Here is a 16,837-nt window from a genome sequence, read left to right on the forward strand (position 1 = left end):
AGGTATTGTATACGGTGGGAAAGCCATCACGACTGCTAGGGGCCACTTGCTCCAACCTCCCTCTGCCACAGGCCCATCCTCCTCTGGGACCTCACCCACCATGCGCACTGCGCAGGGCAGCAAGGCCACAGGAAGGAGGGGCACCATCCCTACCATAGCCTTCCCCTCGCGGTAAAGGAGCTACCATGGATGCTGGTCTATCAGACGTCTACCCTCTGAAACCCTGACGGCACGCATGCCTATCACCCCTAAGAACCGAGACACCCTGTTCCAACAATGGCATTCTTTACGTCCATCCATGTGAGTGTTGACTGATTCATATCAAATTCTAACGACTTGTCCATAACAGGGGGAACTCTTTTCCCACCTCCTCTGAAATGGAGCATTTGACCCACCAGGACAGGCAACGTCCCAGCTACACTGGCGGCCCATGCCGACCGTGCTCCAGTGTCCCTAGCAGGAGACCTGGTTCTTGTCCCACCTCAACCTGTGACTCACCTTGCAGCTCGGACAAGTCACTTCCCCTCTCTGGACCTCAGTTTCCCCACCTGTAAAATGGGGGGAGGGGACTGGAACTAGTTTGTCTCTAGGGGTGCTCCCAGCTCTGACTGTCTAGGAGCCTGTTAAATGCATCTGTGCCACCTGACATGGCTCGGTGGGGCTGGGGGGCTGATTGCTGGTGACACGCACCTTTCGCTAGTCTATATAGATAGTCCTGCTCTCTTCTCTCTCTTCTATCTCTTTCTCTGCCTGCTGGTTCCCCTTGCTCACCTTCCTCCTTTCCAGTTTCTTTTGTGCCTTGTCTGTTTCTCCCTCACTCATGTCTGGAAAGCCCTGCCCAGGTCCTCTGGGGAATTCTGGGATAGAGAGGTCTCTGGCCACTAACCTTACACAGAACTCTTTGCAGAAGCTTCCTCAGGACGGTCCGCAACCAGCAGGCAAGGTGAGTGCACACTGGCCACAGGTTGGGAAGCCAGGGGATGCTAATGATGACAGAGCTGAGAACACACCTTGCCCCTGTCCCTCTGCCCCGCCCCCTTACCCAGACACAGACACACACACAGCGAGAGGGGTCAGGGATGGCTCCTCTCAGGGACTCAGGGTTTCAGGGCAGAGAGGCTGAAAGGTCATGCGAGGCGGGAGTCCCCAGCGTGGGGCCTGGAAGACTTTAAACACTTCCATGGAGCCATATTCTTTCCCCCAGCACCTCATAAGCCTACTAAAAACTAGTTGTCCTTTAAGCAGGCGACAGAGATCTAACTAAGATGCCCAGATTCTTTATTTCCACCCCCCTGGAATTTTACAACTGCTTTGGATAAGCCACAGGCAGCCTATTGTTGTTCAGAAGCTCCAGTTGGAAACCCTGAATATCTCTGATTACTAGACAATCTCTAAGGAATCAAGGGCTTTTGATACTTGTCCTTCAGGGGTCATAGAGGGAATAAAAAAAGAATCTAATCAGAAACACGATCTCATGCAAAGTTTTCATTTAACAGAGAAGATAATCAGAGCTCAGAGAGGTCAGCACTTTCCCAAGATCACAGGGCAAAGTCAGAGGCAGAGCTTGTGAATTCCCAAGCTAGGATGTCACTGCAGGGGAAGGGGCAGGGCTCGTTAAACAGGGACAGGGCAGATGCACACAGAGTCTACTTTAAAACTCCTACATCTGGAACCAGTCCTGGTATTACCCCCATTTGCCAGATTAGACAACTGAGGCACAAAGAGATTACAAAACGTGCCCAAGGTCACACAGGTATCTAGGACGAGAATCCAGGTCTCCTGAATCTTAAGCCAGTGGTCCTCCCTTCTATATCAACACAAGACGGTAGAATACGACTCACCATGCCCCTCCTGCCCGAGGACCCCCAGCCCCAGTGCTCTATGGTCCAGCCAGAATGACCTACCAGGGCCTGGCTAGCCTGAGATGGCAGAGCTGGCTTGTGCCCAGAGCCGCTTACCTGTGTGCTGGAGGGCCCCACAGCACGCCGGGGCACCTTGATGTCAAATCCACCTTTGGGATCCTTCTCCCCTCTCAGGCATGGGTCATTGGGGGGCTCTCGGCCGCCCTCCCAGTCACAGATGGTCTTCCGAATTGCCTGCAGGACACTGGGAAGGAAGGATGGAGGCTCAGACATGGTTTAAGCATCAGGAGGAAGGAAACACTGCAAGCCTGTTTCTAGGGTCTGTGGTGCCCCAGGGCCACTTTCCCAGAATTCTTCGAGTGCTTGTCAAAGGTGCTCATCCTGGGCCCCACCCCTGAGATGCTGGTGTAACAGGTCTCAGGTGTAGTCCAGAGTCTGCATGCTACAGGCACCCAGGTGGTTTCAATGCCAAGGCTACCTGAGACCTCAGCTCTGAGCCTGTGCAGGGGCAAAGAACTCGAGTGAGGCAGGACGGCTGTTTCTGTTTTTGGTTATAGGAGAGCCTCATTAGTCCCATTAAACCTCTGATTATTTAAAGCTTTAATAAAAGCTTATATTCATTGCACACTTATTCCACGTGGCTGTGTACTCCGGCCTACCTGTGGATTATCCAGTTTTATCATCCCAACAGCCTATGAGCAAGAACCATTATCATCCACATTTTACAAATGAGGGAAAGTGAGGTTCAGAGAAGCTAAGTACCTGGACGGGGTTCACATAACTAGACAGCAGTGGAGATGGGCTTCCAACCCAGAGACTGAGGGTCACTTATCTCAAATATCCAATCTCCTGAGAAGGTTTCCTGAAACCTGCTGGCAGGGTCTGTGTGTTCACAGGCTGCCCCGGAAACGGACTGAGCAGGGACCTTCCTCTGTGCTCTGTACCTCGCACCCCTGATGTGGCCCTGGAAAAGGGCCCCGGGGAGACCCACCTGATCAGCACGTTCTTCTTCTTCCGCACCGCCTGCCGCAGGGGCTCGCGCAGCGTCACCTGGGCGAAGTCCTGCAGGGCCGCGTAGATGGTGTTCCGGATGGCCTGGTTGAAGACGCTCTCCATCCTGCCCATGAGCACCTGCAGGCCTTTGATCATGGCGATCACCTGCCGGGCACAGACCGGGGTCAGGCTTCCTGTCCGGTACCCTTCACCGCATTGAGGAGAGGGCACGGAGATGCCCAGAAGCACGAGGCCAGCCAGTGCTGCCTCGAGTGCCGATCCATGGCTAGGCAAGAAGAGAGCGCCGGGACGGAAACCAGCACCCTGCCCCTCCATCAGGAAAGCCCTGCTGCCAGGCAAAGATGTCGCTGCCGATTTTCATTCCAGCACCGGCTCCCTATCTTGATGCGACTGGTGACAAATGGCAGCTGGTCCGGGGACCACATTTTGAGTGCCACTCTGACTTCTGTGGCTTCTCCACACAGCATGCACCCACAGGCCGTAGCAAATAGGACTTTTTTTTTTTTTTTTTTTTTTTACCATACACATTTTAAAAGAATTTTTACAATCTTTGCTTTTGAATTAATTTGGCTAGCTGCTGCTTAAGCCCATAAAATGGGGTTCCTGTAGAAGACTTTGGGGAAGGGGGAGGAGAATCTCTGCCCCTCTAGATGCCTCCTCCCCAGCCCCTGAACTCACTAATCCGCCTGCAGACGTGGGAGACTGGTGTCTGTGATGAATGTAGCCCTGGGTGCTCTCTCTTGGGATCTGCCTGCCTCCAGGGCGAGTGTCCTCTGCCCTGGGCTCCTGTCTTCCCTGAATCATCCCCTCCCTGCCGGAGGAAGGGAATATGTATTTCTGTAGCTGCTTGGCCTGTTTCCCAGTGGGTAAGTTTAATGGGCTGGGGGAGAAATAGGGTCTGGTGTGACCTTGGGTGGAAGGCACAATCTCTGGTCCAGCTTTACCAGCAACAAACCTAACCCTTAACACACACACACACACACACACACACACACACACACACACCGTTAGCCTCAAGTGCTAATTCCTAGATTGGTTCAGAATTCAGAGAAGCAAGCATGTGCCTCATCAGCCTCATGACAACACCACACTTATCACACCCATTCGCAACAGAAGTGTCAGGAGGTCCGGGGAGCACTCAGCTCCAGGCCAAGTGTGATGACAATCACAACCCCGAACCCCAGTCCTTTGAGGTGCAGCCTGGAGATGTGCAAAAGAGCAACCCGAACTCCTGGTGCTCTGACCCTTTCCAGCTTTCATAGCTCATCATCATCACCCCCTTTGACAGCTATTGTTTGGTTCTGAAGAATAACCCTGGGATGAGCTGTAGACGGTCGACTCCATTTTACAGATGAGGACGTTGAGGCTCCAAGAGATGAAGTGACCTTGGACCCAGGGCTAGGATCCAGGACTTATAGACTTCAGATGGTCATGAAAGAGGTAGCTGTCATTCATTAGTGTGAATGAGTCCCCCCCCCCCCCCAAATATCTTTTTGCAATGAAACAAACAAAACACAAATTAGAAGGTTATAAACCAGGAAAGAAGAGTCTCCCCTCCAGATATTACCACTATCAATATAAATACTTACCTAGGTCTTTCAGTTTTGAGGAAATATCCAAAAGTATATCACTTTTACTCTAAATGGGGTCAATTTATACATGCTGTTTTTTAACCTGTTTATTTTAAACTCACCAATATAATGTGCATATCTTTCCACATCAATACAACCATCTTAGGGGCCACACAGTTTTTGATGACATAGCGGTACCTTCATTTGTTTTACCTGGTCCCATGCTGAGGACATTTCAGTTGTTTCACATATTTTAGTATTATAAACTAGAGGCCTGGTGCACGAAATTCATGCACTTGTGGGAGGATGTCCCTCAAACCAGCTTGCACCATCTCCAATCTGGGACCTCTCGGGGGATGTCCAATTGCCGGTTTAGGCCTGATAACTGTGGGCCTATGTGGGCCTAAACTGGCAGTCGGACATCCCTCACAATCCAGGACTGCTGGCTTCCAACTGCTCACTTGCCTGCTTGCCTGGTTCCCCCTAACTGTTACTGTCTGCTAGCCTGATTACCCCTAACCATTCCCCTGCCAGCCTGATTGATGCCTAACTGCTCCCCTGCCAGCCCGATTGCCCCCAACTTCTCTCCCTTAATGGACCAGTAGCCCCTAACTGCCCTCCCCTGCCGGCCTGATTGTCCACAACTACCCTCCCCTGCTAGCCATCTTGTGGTGGCCACCTTTGAGCACATGGGGGCGGCCATCTCATGTGAGGTGTGAAGGTCAATTTGCATGTTACTGCTTTATTATGTAAGATACTGTGACTAATTGGCTTAATTCCCTGGGATATATTTCTAGAACCTTCTGGGCCAAAGGGTATGCACATTAAACATTTGGGTACAGCTGCTCAGTCTGCCCTCATAGGAAGACTGTGAAATGCAGATGGACTACCCAGTCTCTGAGGTTTATTTCCCACACTTCAGCCACAGGCATCACCAGCCTTCCACATCCTTACCATCCTGACTGGTCCACAACACTATCCCATCTTAGTTTCAATCTGCAGTTCTCTGAACACTCACTGGTTTGGGCATTTCTCTGAGCTCTTTCAGCCATGTTTTTTGGTTGGTCTGTTTCTGCTGCTGGTTTCTTTTGCCCATTTTTCTAGTGGAGTGAACACTTTCCTTTGGATTTTTAAAGAACAGAATGAGTTTCTAATAGTTTGTGACTAACCTGACACAGATGAATGGGGGGAAGGGCAGGAAGGGGACGGGTAAGTACAGGCACAGGAAGGGACCAAGGCTGCCATCTAGCTGGAAACCACTCCCTCCCACTGCGGGACCCTGAGCAGCAGCCTTGGGGATGGAGGAGACCCGAGACAAGACGCTGGGAGGTTGGCACCCACCTCCACGAAGGCGAACTTCTCCTCGCTGGTGTAGTTGTAGCGCGTGGCTCTCTCGTACTCCTCCGCCGTGCCCGGGCAGTCCTTGTTACAGAACTTGTCGGTGGGGTGAACCAGCTTCCAGGAGTACTGGGGGTGTGAATAACCCAATGCCCATCAGCAGAGCAATGGACAGACAAAAGGAGGCGTGACCAAGCCCTGGGAGACCATTCAGCCACTGAAGGGAATAAAGTACTGACTCATCCTACGGCACGGATGGACCTTGAAACCATACGATGTAAAAGAGGCCAGCCACAAAAGACCCCACAACATAGGACTGCACTTTAGGAAACACCCAGAATTGGAAAATCGATGGAGACAGAAAGTAGATTGGGGCAGGGGAGACAGGGCATGGAGGGGGGCGGTATGTGTGTGTACAACTGAATTTTTGCAGAGATGAAAATGTTCTAAATGTGTGATTGCACCACTCTAAGTATACTGAAAGCCAGGGAATCTACATTTTAAAAGGGTGAGTGGCACGGCATGTGAATTGTATCTCAGTAAACCTGCTGTACAAAGGGTGCTTGCGGGGAGGTCGGTGAAAGGGGGCTGGGGAGGGGCAGCTCCACCTGGGGCACGTACCACCTCCATGACGTGGGCGCTCCACTTGGATAAGAGCTGCAGGCCCCGCAGGGCCAGGTCGAAGAGCTCGCGGTACTCCTCGTCGGACTTCTGGCTGTCCAGCCCCGAGCCCGTCACCACCTGGGGAGCATGAGCCGTCACCCCCACCATCCACGTGCCTGGCACTTGAATGCATTACTTCACTGATTCCCTCAAGATCGCTTCACGGGGGTGCCTTATGACATCCCCTTCACAGATCAAGTGGGGCTCGGACAGTGTCCTGCTGAGTGAGCTCATGTTCCAGAAACAACGTCTATTCCACAAGATGACTTTCATCAGAAAAGCACAAGGTTATGCACTGATCGGATGCTGACAGGGTTGTGACCAGAGCCTCATAGGAACCTAACCCTGTATTCCCCCCCAGGGGAGCAATGGTTCAGTATTGGCCAATTCAGTGTTCAGGGCCACTTCATAGAACGTCATTGAAAATAAAGAGAATGCTCTGCATATACACATGTATAAGCGTATGATTTAAAAATAATGTTGAGCCAGACTCATTCTCAGACCACAACCAAAACTTCACAAGGAATAAAGGAGACCCCTACCCTTAAAGTCAAGCCACAGAGCCTTAGTTCAGTTGACTGGTACATAGAGTTAAGAAAGTCAAAGAGGCCCTAGTGGTTTGGCTCAATGGATAGAACGTCGGTCTGTGAACTGAAAAATCTCATAATCTATTCCAGTCAAGGATACATGCCTGGGTGGTGGGCTCGATCCCCAGTGGGAGACTTGCAGGAGGCAGCTGATCCATGATTCTCTCTCATCACGGATGTTTCTATCCCTCTCTCTCCCTCTTCCTTCTTCTCTGAAATCAATAAAAATATATTTAAAAAAAAATAAAGTCAAAGAGTTTGCACTTGTCCCTGGTCCACGTCCACTGGCTAAAGACCACAATGTCCGCATCTGTTTGACTGTCCTCATTTCAAATACATTGCCTCTTCGATACAAGGCGTGTCCGAGTTTGGGTTTGGAAAGCATGGGCACTATAGCTCCCAGCCACCTGCTGCAATCCGTGAGCAAACATGGGACAGTGCAGCCATCCACCCAAGCGCTCCGGGTAACAAAGGAACTCAAATCAGGGCACCTGTGCTACTCAGCCAACATATACACATATTGGAAGGGTTTAGTGGGAAGAGATCCAGGAGTGTATATTCACCCAAATATTTATTAATCATAGTCGGTTCTGGGTGGTAGGATCTTACATGACTGATTTCGCCTCCTTTTGCATATCTCTATTTTTTTCTGAGGTTTGAGCATTTGTCTGTCCCTAATTGTAGTTTCTGGTGTTTAATGATATCATTATTGTGTAATTTAGAAATATTTAGATGGTGTTATAAGCAGGCGTGTTTAGAATTCTTTCTCTTGCTATCTAGGGCGGGTTGGTTTGGAAAACGTTCTAACAATTAATTCCCAATTACTCTGCTGGGCACCATGTGTTTTCCGTGCATCAGAGAGTTTAATCCTCTCAATGAAACTTTCTGGATGCTATTACCCTCATTCTGCAGAGGAGGAAATGGAGGCAGAGATACTGAATAACTCGTGATGGTCAGCAGCAGGACCAGACTCACACCCAGTTCTGTGTGTCTCTAAGATCCATGCTGCCCTCCTGCCTCTAACGGGTATTCCCTTACTCCTGCTCTCCATCATTTCTGTGGTCATTTCTGTGCTCACCCTTCTCACCCTGGCCTCCATCCCAGCCACTGGAGTGAGCTCACCTCACTGTTGCTGTAGCGAGCAAGTTCGGAGATGAAGCGGATGTGGTCATCTCGGATCTGAACCATCTGCTCGCAGATATTGTACTGGGGGCTGATGCTGCTCTGGGTGCAGGTCCACCTGGGCAGAGAATCACAGGGTCGGAGCAGGTCCTGGTCTCAAGTGCCTGGTGGGACAGGCTCCTTCCACTTACATGTTGCTCCTGGTGCCTGGCCAAGGTGGCTGGCTCCCCTGGGCAGAACCAAGAGGTAACCCAGACAGGAGCAAGACAGCCTGTTCATCCCACATCGTGGGGGTCACAGGCTGAGCAGACTGGCCCTTCCTCCTCCTCTAGGACCCAGTCACAGGCTTTCCAGATACCTGGTGTCCATATACTTACCAGTTACACGAGGGGGAAGGGAACTGCAGCCTCTCGAGGGCTACAAAGGCCTGGAATCCACGCAACAAAAAAGCAAGGTGGGCGACCTCCCCAAGCCTGTCTACCGACTCGGACATCCTGAGGTTGAAGCCGGTTTAGGAAGAGCCTACGGGGAAGGACTAAGGAAACCTAAAGGGGCTTTTCCTTTTTCAACAGTGACCCAGGAACATGCAAGCAAGCACTTCGTGGTGAGGAAGGCCAGGGTCATTCATTCTCTCTCTCTCTCCCCCTCCCTCCCTCTCCTCATCCTTGTCTTCTTCCTCCTCAACTATTATTTTTTAAACTTATCACTGGGGGAATCATCCTAAATTGGAGAGGAAATGAATGAATGAGAATCTTCACTCTCCTTCTCCAAGAGAACAAAGACAGCCCCCTTTGCCCTCTAGTGCTGGGTGACCCGGCAGACAGATTAAAAGCACCGTCACCAAAAAAGGCAGATAAACGTTTTGGCAAGAATTTAATATTTCATCCCAGTCCAGGGTGGCTCAGTTGGTTGAGCACTGACCGACGAACCAGGAGGTCACAGTTTGATCCTGGTCAGGGCACATGCCCAGGTGGTGGGCTCGATTCCCAGTGGGGGGGGCATGCAGGAGGCAGCCAATCGATGCTTCTCTTTCATCACTGATGTTTCTCTCTCTCTCTCCCTTTCCCTTCTTCTCTCTGAGATCAGTAAAAACATACTTGGGGGAGGGAGGGAAGAATTTGGTATTTCAAAGGGAGCCCTGAAGCAGCCCTCACAGAACATTCTGGACGGTGAGAGTCTTCTTCCTGCTGGTTTTATTTTGGGTCAGCAGCGCAGGGATGGGGACACAACCACTCTGACTGCTGCCGCCCCACCCTGGCCACATCACCGTTCCCAACCAACTTCCGGAGGCAGAAACGTGAGGAATTGAGTGCAGCATTCTGGACCGTGCTTTTCCTAGCACACCTCCCACAGCCCTGGCAGCCAGCGGGTTACAAAGAGCCTAACCCAGCTTTCCTTGGGCTCTAGGCTGGCAGTTTTAAGGTCTCAGCCCTGACTAAAGGACAGTCATCCCTCCTTCACCTGCCCCCACCCCCCATATGGGAAGGTCAAAACCACCCAGTTTTAGAATGAGACGCAGGCAGAAGAAACCTCTTAACAATCCCAGAGATAAAGCCTACAGCTGGGTGTCCCTTCTCCCATGAGGCACTGACACCCCAGACCCCAGATCTTGGCGTGGATTCCCAAGGATGGTGGTTTATAGAACGACCTAAGGCGAGGCCATCAACCAGTCCACACGGCTGAAGTGTCCAAACCATACCGCTATGGTGTACTTACCGCATGGACACCAAACCTGAGGAGGGAATCGGGGTGATAGAGAATGACGTCACCTTGCTTCTCAAGGAAAGAGGACTCCTGCCGTCCCAGTGCAGCAGGGACAGAGAAGGGGCGTGGCTGTGCTCTGAGCGCTTTTGAACCCCAGAAGCAAAGGGCGGATCCAAAAGGGCTCAGAGCACCTTCCACAGCTCCCCTCTGGAGTCCACCTGCCCAGGGCTCTGGGGAGAGGGGAGGGGCTGAAGTGGCCCCTCGGCCCCCTGCCCGGGCTGGGCGCCTCGCGGGAGCCGAGAGACATTACGGCAGGCACTCACTTGGACTTGTTCTCTTCATAGTGAGCACTGGTCTTAATGTATCTGGCCAGCTCTATCTGCATGTCGCCGAATAGGGGCACCACTTGCAGCTGCTGCAAAGGAAGCAAACACAGCGTGTGAGACGCCGAGGGGGGACCAGGGGGCTGCCTTCCACCAGGGGAGGCAGCCTCCCTCTGGGAGCCTCTGGGCTGAGCCCTCGCTCCTGCTTATGATGATGCTTCCACGTGAGCCTGGAGCCAAAAAGAGCCCCAGCCAGCAGACAGGTCGCCTGCCTGCAAACAACCGTATGACCCAGCAACTCAGCCCAGAGAGGCAGAGCGACTTGTCCAAGGTCACCCGGCAGGCAGACCGGGTGAAGGATGAGGCCCAGATGGCCTGCCTCTCAGGGAAGGGTCCTTTCTGCTCTGATTTCCCTCGGATGGGATGATCCTGCTGCGTGTTGCTCTGGGCTAGGAGTGTTTGCCTGGATGCCACTGGCTAGGCGTTGTGTTTCTGAGGAACACCAGTGTAAGGTTAACTGAAATCATAGCATCTACCACCAGAGGGCAGACAAGTCCCATCTGAAAACCAGGACAAACGGAGGGGAGGCTGGCATTTTCTGTCTGCTTCTGATGTCTGGGCACGTTGCCAACCCCTTCAAAACCAGAGGGTTTTAGGGAGGAATAACTACTCTGTACGACACCAGAGTGCAGATACATGTCATTCTGTGTTTGTCAAAACCCATAGAATGGACAATGTCAAGAGTGATCCCTAATGTAAACTGTGGCCGTTGGATGACAATGATGGTCAATGTAGGTGCATCAGCTATAACAAACGCACCAACCATTCTGGTGGGGGTATTGATAATGGAGGAGGCTGTCCATGAGTGGGGTGGGGAAGGGGAGGGAAGGAGGTAAAAAGAAATCTTCATACTGTGTGCTCAATTTTGCTGTGAACCTAAAACTGCCCGTAAAAATTAAAGTCTTTTAAACAAAACAAAAAATAGTATCTCAAGCCATACAATAACCCTGTGAGGCCAGTACTATTCATTCCCATTTCAGAGATGGAGTAAAGGAAGCTCAGATAGCACGAGTGATTTTTTTTTTACAAATTCAAACCAGCAAGAGGTCAAGGAGCCAGGACTATGAGCCAGGGTGCCGACTCACCTACGCCATCCCAATGAACCCCCAAGGAACCCTCTAACACGGCCCCCCTCGGTATTCATGGGAGGCTGGGAACTCAGACTCAGAGGTTTCAAGACTTTCCCAAAGCCGCCCAGCTCCTAAGTGGCAGAGTCAGAGGAAACCCGGCCTGTCAGAGGCGATGCCCTGTTCTTCCCTCCGCCCCATGTCATCACCCTGATGAAGGCAGAGGCACACTTTGCACAGGTCCCCCGAGATGAGCCCTGCTTCCATTGGGGGCGGCTGCAGAGAAAGTGAAAGTTCCAGTCTCGCAAAGAAGCCTGCTGGCGACTTATTTCCCCTTCATCTCCAAGAGTTGGTGGGACCCAGGCCCAGCCTGGTGTCCCCCATGTCACACCTGCAAAGGGGGGGTAAGCCTGAATGGTAAGCCTGGCTTTGCCAGGTCTGACCTCCAAGGCTCCACCCCATGCCTGCAGTGCCCAACACCGGCATCAACTGACAACATGGGATTCCTCTCCAAAGTGGGGAATCCTTTTGCGGAAACCTCAACGGCTTAGCTTAACCACAGTGTTTTATTTGTAAAGATTTGGGGTGAGAAGATGTAATCTCTGGGGCCCTGGAGCAGACTAAGTGTATGAGGGAAGCTGCCCAGGGGCAGGGTCAGCCAACGTGGCCTCTGCTGGGCCAGGAAAGAGAGACTGTGACTTTGCCACTGTCAATCAGTTTAAAATGCAGTCTAGCCCTTCTGCTCCTGCGAGTTCAGATTATACTGAAAAGTAAAGCAGTCGCCGTCTTCTGCTCAGTGCCTCTTTGCTTACGTAGCAGGGGAGTTTGGGGAAAGGAAAAAGCAGTATGCACATTGGACCCAGCCGAATCCCAGCTGAATCCTCAGACTTGGCCAGGCGTGACTTGTAAGGGGCTGCCTTCTAGTGTAGATTCCTCTACCAAAGGCAGCTGGAGGACCTGCTATTCTATCCTCTTCCTCCTCCGAGGGTCTTTAGAGCTGCGACCCAACCAACAAGCCTCACTGCATGCTGGTTAATTTCATTTCTTTCCCCCAAGAGGCAGCCCCTTGGCCCCTGCCCAGCCCCAGCTGCAAGTGCTGACCTTAAAGAACTTATCGATTTTACTGAGGTTGATTCTCTTCTTGGCGTCCAGCTTGTAGATGTTACTGACATTTCCATCCATCAGGTAGAGACCAAAACCCATCACCTGGAGAGAGAAGGGGCAGAGCACAGAAGCCTATCACATCTGATGGAGAAGTTAAAAGCAAAAAAAGTCTGACTGTACAGAGGAAGCCAGAGTGAACAAGTCACAATGCCACGCTGCCCTGCAGACTCCATCCAGATGCCACGGAAATGTAAGGAAGGGCACGTCAACAGGCCTGGGATGCTTAGACTAGCACAGTGGTCGGCAAACTCATTAGTCAACAGAGCCAAATATCAACAGTACAACCATTGAAATTTCTTTTGAGAGCCATATTTTTTAAACTTAAACTTCTTCTAATGCCACTTCTTCAAAATAGACTCTCCCAGGCCGTGGTATTTTGTGGAAGAGCCACACTCAAGGGGCCAAAGAGCCACATGTGGCCCGAGAGCTGTGGCTTGCCGACCACTGGACTAGCAAGAGTGACAAGGAGGAGAGGAGGAAAAAACAAGGCCACTGGATTCAAAGGGACTATGCCGTGTGTAAAAAGAACGTGGAGGCTGCTCATGTCAGTGCGACAGCTGTCAGAGAGAAATTAGGAACGTCCTGAGCAGCTAACAATAACGTAACTAAAAAAAGGAAGCTCATCCGTATGATGGCATTAATATTCCAACACATTTAATGAAAAGGGATAAAGCTGACATAGGCATCATTTACGTATACCGCATTTGTTGAAAATATATAAGCCTAGGAAAATGAGAAAGAAATACATTAAAATGCTAAAAGTGTTACCCCTGGATAGAAAGACTGTGAGAGATTAATATTTTTTGTACTTCTCTGTATGATTCAGATTTTTCTACAATGATCAATCTTACTTGATAATTTGAAAATCAGACTTGTAAACAGATGGATCAAAACTGACGATTTGGACAAAACTGAGAAAATGCTCGAAGACTTCGCTTTCTTTTGAGTTGGTCACTTCTCCTCCTAGGAGTCTGACGGGACAAGGGCTTGTACACAAAGGCTGTGCTATACGAGTGTTCAATGCAGTTTAGCAAACAAATATCCAACGAGAGGGGATTGGTTAACTACCAATATCTCCACAGAACAGCACACTTAGTAGCCACTAAAAATAACATTGCGGAAATATCCTTAACATCTGGAAAGGTGTAGATGACACGTTAAAGGGGAGAAAACAGGTTACAAAATATTATGTGCAGTGAGATCTATACCCATGTTTAAGTAAGAAAAAATATATACAGTCTTTTAAAAAATGATTTAAAGTAAGGTAGTGTGAGGGCATGCCCAGACCACTGGGTGCGTGGCCACAGTGATTGTACCTTGAGGAGCATGTGCTTCTCGCTGGGGGTCAGATACATCTTGTTCTCGTAGTAATCCACGCAGATGTTGACAATGTCCGCCAGCAGCTCCTCGTAGCCTGGGATCACTTCCAGTTGCTGATGGAGACACTAAACAGCAGCGCCCCCATCTGGTCAGCTCCTTTTCTGCTGCTGCACCCACTTCCACACCATGTGAATAGGCCCCCTCCCGCCCCCCCCCCCCCAACACACACACTAGCTGACCACTAGGGGGAGGAAGCCTGCATCCATCCTCTTAATGTCCCCACAGCGGCTGGTCTGAGCTCCTGCACTTCTCCCCAGGCAGGGAGCTCATTCCCCTGGGGCCCTCCATTTTATTCCCTGCCAGTTTTGATGTTAAAAAGTATATTAGCCTTTCAGCATAATGATTATTGCTTGTCTCATTTTTGATTCTTATAAGTATATTTCCAGTAGGACATGATCTCACTCATCTAGGGGAAATGGTGAACAACATAGACTGATGAACAAGAACAGACCCAGAGATAAGGAGCCATGGGTCAGACTGTTGGACCTCAAAGGGAGGGTGGGGATAAAAGGGAGAGATCAACCAAAGGACTTATGTGCACACATATGAGCCTAACCAGTGGTCAAGGACAATAGGGGGGTGGGGGCATGAGTGGGGGGGAGGTGGGGGATTGGAATGGGAGATTGAGGACAAATATGTGATACTTTAATTAATAAAAAATAAAAAAATAAAAAGTATATTATTGGGCTGAGTTGAAAAGCAGCTTTATCGCAGAAGGCCTGTTCGTCTTCCCAGTTTGGTTTTGAGGCTGTGGACTTAGCCATGGCGTCTCCTGGGATGATGGGGGATGGCCTAGCCCAGGTGGGAGAGCTGGGCCAGCAGCAGTCCCCCTCCTGGCATCTCCCAAGAGAAGGGTCTGACAACATGGGACGGCATCCCAGGAAAGAAATCCAGAGCCTCTCAGTTGATAGCCTTCTGCATTTAACAACGAGTAGGGAGGGCCTAGCGAAGCTAGCAGCATCCCTGAGAGGGAGCTGAGCCTCCAAACTCTTCGAAGATGGAGGGCCCCATTCAGCCTGAGTCCTGCTGACATTTTCCTGGTGCCTGTTTAGGCTGAACTGGCGGATGAGCAAGACAGGTTACGTTAGACAGAGCCACAGCCCAGCGGGGGTGGCCTGGCCAAGCGGTGGCAGTCATAACAGGTCCATCTTCTTATGCCCTTGCCATTTGTCAGGCTCTGCATACAGAGGGCTTTTTGTACAGTATCTCATGTATTGCTCACAACAGTCCTATCACATGGATTCCCATAACATTCTCAAAACCTCAGGCCCATTTTACAGATGAGAAAACTAAGGCTTAGACCTTGCCCAAGGTCTCATGATGGGTCCGGAAGGGTCTATGTTTAGAAAACAAGGCTGTTGAACTCCAGAACCCATGCTCTCAATCTGCACTAATGTGGGGCAGGATAATGGCTGAGAAGGTTTTCAGGGAACCAAACTTGGGAGAGGGTGGAAGGACTGTCTGGGAAGGGAAACTTCATCCAAAGTCTAACTCTGGAGCCAGGCAACGAGGGTGTTCGATCTGGACCCAGCTGCTCTGCTCACGGTCCACCCGCCCTTCAGGCCCCTGCCTGTGTCCCGGGACGCCAGGCCCAGACTAATGTGAGTTTGCCGTCACCTGGGTGATCCTGTTGTGGTTGGCCAGGAACATGGAGAGGTTCTGTGACTCCTGGATGGACTGGGGGTCCGCCATCTTCCTCAGGAACTGCGCCGCCCTGAAACATGGGGTCACAGAGAGGAACACTCACGGAGCCAGCCTAACCAGGCCTCTCGGGCTCCACCTCCCAGCCGACCCCAGTGACACTGCCCCCGAGCTTAACCAGCTCTGACATCACAGGTGACAAAAGTCAATGGAGAGTATGTCCTGGACCCATATGGAGTTGTTTACACCCTTCTGATAAGGGCACCTGAGAATAAGAGGCAAGAATGCACTGGGGCTCAAACTCCAAGTTGAAGGACAGCTAGCATCCTATCCACCAGCTGTAGCGGTCAGACAGACTGAAACAAGCATCCCTGGCCCCGCAGTGACCTCCAGGGGACCTGCACAGCCCGCCACGGGCAGAGCCAGGGGCAGGATGCTTTGTTTTTGTTCTGCGTGGTGTTCTTTATTGGAAAATCCTCATGCTTCTAAAGCAAAGCACTGCCTAGAACGCAGTCTGTTTAACCTGCTGGGGTTGAGAGCGAAGGGATGATGGGTGCGGGGGATGCATGCAGGGACGTGAAGGGGAAAACTGTGGCTGCCCAGACCTTTCCGGCCTAACCTGGAACCTTTGTGAAAGGTGCCACCTCTGAGCCAGGCTTGTGGGGGGCTCTGCCCACCGGGCACCCCCAGGGTTCTGTCACAGCTCACTCAGGAGGACAGCATGTTGGGAATTGGTCTGTTGTCTGCTTTTGCCCGTGACCTAGGCGCCCTGGGATGACGTGTTTCAAGGTCTTTCCTTAGACACAGAAAAGCCTTCCCAAGAGATGTGTCTAGACCACACAGGGGAAGTCTGCTGCTTCTGACTCACCCTCCCGCCCTGCCCACTTTGGGGTGGCTGTACCTTAATTTCTAGAGAGGAACGAGCCCTTCCCCATTCTCTGTCCTTCTCTTGCGCTGAAATTGACCCCCCCAGTCCAATCAGAGCCCCCACCCACGCAATGGCTGATGAGGAACCTGTCACACGACCAGGCTGAGACTTCTGCAAAATTATATATGCAAAGAGGGGCATCCTTTTCTTCCCTTGAAGCTGGGTGGCTATGCTGGCCCGAGAGGGGGTCGGGGAGAGAGACGGGGTTAAAGCTGCCGGAGGCCACCCCAGGGCACTGCCTGCTTGAGAATGAGCAGGGGCCCTTCAGTTCTGGGACCCAACCCATCCCTCTTCCATAGAAGCAGTGCGAAGTGGCTTTTTCATTCTTACAGGAATGACAGGGTGACCACTTCGCGATGATCTCACTGGCCCTGCACCACAAGGGGCAAGAGAGGACACTGCGGTTCCGCAGG

The 16,837-nt window shown here is 51.3% G+C and overlaps 1 protein-coding gene across 2 annotated transcripts in view; it reads right to left on the bottom strand.

Annotated features, from left to right (window-relative positions):
• Positions 1–16,837, bottom strand: part of CYFIP2 (cytoplasmic FMR1 interacting protein 2) — a 108,655-nt gene that overhangs the window by 61,464 nt on the left and 30,354 nt on the right. For both annotated transcript variants that reach the window (XM_084883911.1, XM_084883912.1), the window contains exons 7-15: positions 15,473–15,569; positions 13,792–13,920; positions 12,413–12,517; positions 10,185–10,276; positions 8,158–8,275; positions 6,407–6,526; positions 5,789–5,914; positions 2,854–3,020; positions 1,959–2,106 (exon numbers count right to left, since the gene is read on the bottom strand). In XM_084883911.1, the coding sequence (XP_084740037.1) occupies positions 1,959–2,106; positions 2,854–3,020; positions 5,789–5,914; positions 6,407–6,526; positions 8,158–8,275; positions 10,185–10,276; positions 12,413–12,517; positions 13,792–13,920; positions 15,473–15,569 (1,102 nt within the window). The remainder of the gene's footprint in view (positions 1–1,958; positions 2,107–2,853; positions 3,021–5,788; positions 5,915–6,406; positions 6,527–8,157; positions 8,276–10,184; positions 10,277–12,412; positions 12,518–13,791; positions 13,921–15,472; positions 15,570–16,837) is intronic.

Source organism: Pipistrellus hanaki, assembly GCF_964339955.1.
Source record: "Pipistrellus hanaki genome assembly, chromosome: 5".
Classification (NCBI taxonomy): Eukaryota; Metazoa; Chordata; class Mammalia; order Chiroptera; family Vespertilionidae; genus Pipistrellus; species Pipistrellus hanaki.